Below are 6235 nucleotides of genomic sequence, written 5' to 3'. Positions count from 1 at the left end.
AAACCAGGGCAAGCTGCTGGCTTTGCCATCTTACCTCAGAGTGGTCCGTTTTAAAGGGATTGCGGTAATCAGGCGATTTCTCACTGATTCCCAGCTCCTGAGCCATCTGCAGAGCAAAGCAGAGACCGCGTCGGAGAGCAGTGCCTCCCACCCACATCCCCCCTGCAACCAGGGTCCCCTCCTCCCCACCAGCCCCCTCTACACTCTTCCCCTATCCCTCAGCCCAAGGACAACACTCACACATGGGGTATGCCCCCCCTTCCCTCCTTTTACCCCAAAAACCTCATCCCAAGCCCCAGCAGCAGAGAAGGGACAGGGTGGGGGGGACAGGGGGAACCAGGAGCCGTACCAGCCCCAGGACCTGGGAGTGGGGTCCCTGCTCAAACACGCCCGTCAGGTTGCAGAAGCCAATGCCCCAGCGGATGAGGCTGTTCCAGTTGGAGTTGCGGTCAAAGTAGTGGTGCACGATCTTGGGGAAGCGCAGGACGACATCTCCGAAGAAGGCAGTGTTCTCCACCACATGGGAGTACGCTGTGGGGACAGCCATCAGCCCCATTCGCACACACGTTCCATTCCACTAGCACCTACATCCCCACCAGGAGGTGGGGAGGCTGAGGGCAAACTGGAAGGCTCCCCAGTATGAACTGGTCAGAGGCAGAAATAGGGTCTCTGACAGACAAGGCATCAGTCCAGGTCTGGTCTGGGTACAGAAGGGTTTTGTACCTACCCTGGCACCAGGCCCAGGAGGAATGTTGGCGATGCACCAGAGTACTAGAAAAGGGAGGGGGATAAGGACCAGAGAGGACCTACCATCCTTTATCTTCTCGTCCTGAGGGAAAGGCCCGTCAGGAGGCACATCAGCAGCGATGAGCACAGCCCGGGAGTCCTCCAGCACCTGCCAGAGCCCTTGGTTACTGGCCCATCCTGCTGACCCTTCCCTGTACCCAGCCGCTCTGCTTTGCCACTCCACAGCATCCTCCCTTCAGGTCCTACAACCCACCTGCCCACCCAGCTCTTCTCTTTGACCTCTTGGCCCTCCCTGCTTCTGCCCACCCTCCTCAGACCCATGGCACACCAAGCTGGCCCGTGCTATGGCTCACTTTGAAGAGTCCCTTAAGCATGATGTCAATGATCTTGTACTGCTGGTTGACATCATTGAGTTCGATCAGGTTCTTCAGTGCGTTCATCTGGTCCTTGCGCTTCACCTCAAACAGCTTCTTATCTGCACTGCCATCAAGGGTACCACCAGCATGCTCCTACCATGCTCCCACTCTCTCCCTCCACCAGCCATCCCACACTATCCCTGTCCCCTCAGTTCTCCACAGGGTGCCTGAGGGCTGGGTGGGAGTGTCTAAACCAGGATGAAATGTGGGTTTCCAAACCAGACTTTGCCCAGACACCCCAGCAGGGCACTTAACAATGCTGGGCACTCATGGAGAGCTTTCTACTTGCCAGCCCCTGCTCCGGCTGACGGGCTGGAGGATGAAAGTGAACTCCCACCTTCCTCATACGTGTCTCCACGAGTACATGTATTAAATATCTTTTCATAATTTGCCTCTTTGCCAGGGGATGCTGCTGTGTGCTGGGAAGGGCCTGCATTAGCCCTTCCTAGCACACAATAAACACCCATGACGCAGACTGAGTGCTGCAAGCCCAGGAGCCCTCTCCCATGATCCCAGCTGGTAACCCCAAAGCACCAAGACCCGCAGGCATGCTCTGCCATCTGGCTGGCCATGCCACTCCTGAGAGTGGACCTGATACATGCTTGGCACCCAGCATGCTGGAGCAGAAAGGAAAAGTGCCATGCTTGGGAGAACACTAGACACCACCAGAAAACCCACCTCTGCTCCTGCACCGAGCTGGGCACCTGGTTAGCAAACCCAGGAGCTCAGCTAAAGCCCTTCTACAAGAGAACAAAGAGATAACTGCCCAGTGGTTCTGGGTCTTCTCTCTTCAACCCTCCTGTGACTCTTTCTGTGGTCTCTGACCCTTTCCCTGCATGTGAGCTCCCTCCAGCCTCAGCAGGCGCGAGGATGTACGCAAGGCATGAGAGGCAGGCCACAAAGGATACAGATTTCCAAGCCAGAGTCCACCCTCTGTTTTTCCAGGTCTGCAAAGCTACCCGGGGACAGCAGCAGAGCCAGCAGAAAGTGGCAGATGAAGAGAAAATCCATGTCGGCCACCACAGCCTGGAACAAAATGGACCAACAAAACCAATGACCATTGAGGAGGCTTACCAAAGACAGAAGTCACATGAGCCTCTCAAGACTGAGGGGCACATCGTCCTCGGCACCAAGGTTCTTGCCTGTGCCTCCCTTGTCCCCACAAGGGGTGTGAAGGAGACAGTTGTCAGAACAGGGCCATCGGGTGATGCTGCAGCCAGCCCACTCTCCCCTGTGAGGAAAACCCTGCTCTCCCCCTCCCCTCTACCTGTCTCCACTGCTGGCTGGGCACCAGCTGGGCCCCAGCTGGGCACCCAGGGATCTGTCTGAGCACTGACCCAGCAAAAAAATTAAGTCCTACCCCTTTTCCCGAAAATAACAGCCAGCATTTTGCTGGGTTTGCATGTTAGAGCAGCCCAGCAACCTAAGCAGCAGGGCCGAAGGGAGAAGAAGGTGGATTGCTGAAAGGCTGAAGTCTACCTCTTCTTCAAGCACCAGGCTTGACCATCTCACTTCACCTCTTGGGATGCTGGTACCTGGGCACTTCCCTTCTTTACAAGCTGGGTACCAGCTGTGAGCCACATATCAAAAAGAAGCAGTTGGGTGACCTGGTGGTAACTTCTCCCTTGCCACAAGCACATCCTTCCCCAGGTGGAGCCTGAGACTCCGCAGGAATGTGGTTGAGCAGAGCTGCTCCAGGCCACGAGGATCCCTCAGACAGAGTCAAGGTGCAGAAGAGAGGCTAGAACAAGGACCCCGGCCCCTGAGCAGCATAGACCTCAAAAAGGAGAGCATTACCTCAGACTCAAGACAGCAGGATACGAGGCAGCCTGTCCACAGGGAGGAGGTTTCTGCAGAGCCAAGCAGCAGCCACCAGAAATTACAGAAGCAGCAGCAGCTCCTTCAAAGACATTCCCTGAGCCACCTCTTGCTTCCAAACTGTCCTTGTGCTGCCACCCTGCTCCCCTCCTGAGCCTGAGTTCACCTGCTTGGCTGAGTCTCTCTGTGATGTCCTAGCACTGGAACAGAAACAAATCCCTTCTTCACACCAAAGCTAGGTTTTTTTTTCTTGGATTTTTTTTTTTTTTTTACAAATACAATTTGTTCAACCTCGGGTCCATGAACAGGACAGAGCAGGCAGCACCAGCAGCTCTCCCAGCCCCGTGAGGAGGAGGAGCAGCAGCTCCCGCTCCCACCATGCACCTCCTGCCGCCAAGGCTGAGCCCAGCACCCTCACACCCCCAGCATAGGCACGGAAACAGCGCCAGGCAAACACAAGAAACCTTCTGCATTATCTTGTTGTTGTGCTTTGCAGAAGGCAGTGCCCCTGGAAGGGAACGAATGAGAGTAATGACAACCAACATTACAGAGGAAGACATGGCTGCCCCCAGTGTGGACTCAGCATCAGGTTTCGGACACAATGCAAAGCCAGGACAGCAGTACGAGCCTCCCACACCAGGCACAGGGTCTGCCCCCTCTGTCCACTGTGGTGTGAGGCTTAAGGCATATTCCAGTCACCCTGAAAGCTGCAAAGCACACCGACATGCTGAGGATGTAAGGAGAAATTCTCCAGATCGGGCAAGCAGATGCTCTGCTGGACCCACCAGCCTGATCGGCTTCCAAGAGACTTCACCCTGCCAAAAAACATGACCCAAAGACCTGAGGCCTGGCTCAGCAAACAGGTGTAGGTCCCCCCACTGCAGAGCCCGCCACAGCCGCTCGCTTCCTCCCCAACTCTTGGGGAGGAGGAAGAACAGCAACTCAAAAGCAAACTGTGACTGCCCTGGGACCCAGGCTCCTGTTTGCCACTCGGATGGGACACACGGCTGTAAGGACCAGGCTACCTATTTGCCATGCTCATGGAGAATCAGAGAGAGACCTTGGAGGCAGCTGGTGGCCTCCAGACCAGGCTGAAAGGCAAACAGTAGAAATGCTGCCGCAAGAGCTCCACCATGCTGCCCACAGCAGTCCCAGCATGCCCTGTCAGGGCAGGGGCTCCCACATCCCCCACTTCTGAGACAGGACCCAGGTGGCTGGGGCATGCCCTGTAGCTGCTCTGAGGAAGATGCTGAGCTGCAAAAAAACCTGCTCAGGTGGCAGCAGAGCAAAACACGGCTCTCAGCGAAAGCAGTTGCCAGCCAGCCGGTTGCTGCAGCAGAAAGCTCACCAGCCTGCCTGGCTGCCCCCAAGTCTCGGAATAAAGATGGGCTTTTCCAGAGACACAACAGCAGATGCTGTGGTATAGATGGTTAGTGTTTTCAATGAAAATGGTTTTAATGACTTTACAAATACTCCTGCAGCAGCCCTACAGATTATGCCATACGACAAGGTCATAAAAAGAGGACTGGAGAACAATGCCATACCAGAAGCCCATCACCTTTTCATCTGACCCCTTCCTTGCTGACACTCATTCCCACATCGAAGCTACTTACCGCTGTTGTCCATCAGGGCTGAAACACCCCAGTGAAAATGAAAAAGGAGCTAGTTGTTGCCCTTGCCCATAGGGAAAGTGGGGCTGCTGGTGCCACGTGGGACCAGCTTGCACTTATTTCCCTTCACTGTCCTGGCCTTTTCACCCCATCTTAATAGCAGAGGACATTTCCTCCTCTCCAGGCTGGACTGTGTAAGCGCAGGGATGACAAAGCTTCTTGCAGATGTTCCTCCATGCTTTCCCCATGAAACCTCCCTTGTGTCTTCACACCTGCTGAGGAACGAGATGAGACAGAAACACCGCAGAGCTGCTCCTCTCTTTGCTCCCTGCTCCTCGGTGCTCCTAGAGCAGTCTGGGGAGCCAGGGCCTGGCCTGATGCTGCAGATGGGAAGGAGTTTCCACCAATATTTCCTCACAGCCCTGGCCAGCTGGTTGCTTCAGCAGAAAGCCCACCAGTCTGTCTGGCTGTCTCCCATCCTCTTAATTTAGACATGTTTTTCCAAACGCATGACAACAGATGCTATGTTATAGATGGTTAGTACTTCCCATTAAAACATTTTTAATGACTTTATAAATTCTCCTGCAGGAGCCCCATCTGAATTGAGCTTCCCAGGATTTATTCACTTAATGAGCTGGCAAGGCAGAGCCACGCTACCACACTTCGGTTCTCAGGAGGGACTTTCACAGGACTTCCTTCCCCTCCACAAGGCACTGAAACACAGGGGGGAAAGCTTGCCCCAGGAGCACACCGTGGCAAAACAAGGAATGAAAACTCTCTGTCCCATGAATACATCCCGAGCCACTCCTCCAACAACCAGATGAGGATTAATCTCTTGTCACAGCTGAACCAAAAGCTTCAGAAGTGAAACCCGGGCTGCTCAGACTTCTGCTAGAACATTTCTATAAAGGGCTCACAGGATCAGCTGCTTCAATGAGACAACAACGGCCGTTTACATCTGCTTGCCTCCAAAGTCCCTTAACCACCAGAACCAAAGTTCCCGGACCATGGCGACAGCCACCAGGCAGGGTTAGGTAGCCCTGACCAAAACCAGCGAGCTGCTGTGATTCCCACCAGGGACGAGTCCGTCCCGGCCCCCCTCCGTCCCTCTCGTCCTGCTGGGGGGGTCGGCGGCACCCCGAGGGGCTGGGGCGGCCGCGGGCACGGGGAGACGGGGATTCTCTTTCAAGCACTACTGAAAGTAAAGGCAATCGCAGGGGGACAGAGGCGTGGAAAGCGGGTTAGCGAGACTACCCCGCTGGGAAACCCACCCAGAGCCGTGTCAAGCGGACGCCGCAGGCAGCACGCGAGGGGATGAAAACCCACGGGCGGGAGGGCTGCCTCCCGTGCTGCCGGCGGGCGGCTCCTCACCCAGCTCCGACACGGGGCTCCGGCAAGGGCGAGAAGGAGGAGCGGGAGGAAGGAAAGCCGGCGGCGATGGCAGAGCCCTTCGGGCAAGGGTAAAGCCGTTTAGCCAAAGGTCCAGCGAGGCACCCGCGGGGCCGCACTGCCCCCCCCCGCTCACCGGCCACACCGGCTCCACGGGCGGGCTTCCCTCCCTCCCGGGTCTCGCTCCGGCAGCGGCCACCCCCGTCCTGCCTCCGTATCCACCCTCCCCTCCTGCCCCGCCACGGCCGGGCGGTC

The 6235-nt window shown here is 56.2% G+C and overlaps 1 protein-coding gene across 1 annotated transcript; it reads right to left on the bottom strand.

Annotated features, from left to right (window-relative positions):
- Window positions 1-777: 777 nt before the first annotated feature.
- CCDC134 (coiled-coil domain containing 134) lies at window positions 778-2189 on the bottom strand. Its single transcript, XM_026868613.1, has 2 exons — window positions 2072-2189; window positions 778-1222 (listed from the first exon to the last, which is right to left on the bottom strand). The coding sequence occupies exons 1-2, from the start codon at window positions 2172-2174 to the stop codon at window positions 1059-1061; spliced, it is 267 nt and encodes an 88-aa protein (XP_026724414.1). The 5' UTR covers window positions 2175-2189; the 3' UTR covers window positions 778-1058.
- Window positions 2190-6235: the final 4046 nt, after the last annotated feature.

Source organism: Athene cunicularia (genome assembly GCF_003259725.1).
Source record: "Athene cunicularia isolate RWA chromosome 1 unlocalized genomic scaffold, athCun1 chr1_part2, whole genome shotgun sequence".
NCBI lineage: Eukaryota > Metazoa > Chordata > Aves > Strigiformes > Strigidae > Athene > Athene cunicularia.
Note: the sequence above shows the minus strand (reverse complement) of the source record. Positions and strands in the feature narration are given on the sequence as shown.

Excerpts from the sequence above, each read along its gene's own strand:
- CCDC134 (XM_026868613.1), bottom strand. The coding sequence starts at position 2,174 with ATGGATTTTCTCTTCATCTGCCACTTTCTGCTGGCTCTGCTGCTGTCC. Across the intron at positions 1,223-2,071 it reads GGACTCTGGCTTGGAAATCT|ATAAGAAGCTGTTTGAGGTG; the intron begins GTATCCTTTGTG and ends ATGGCAGTGCAG.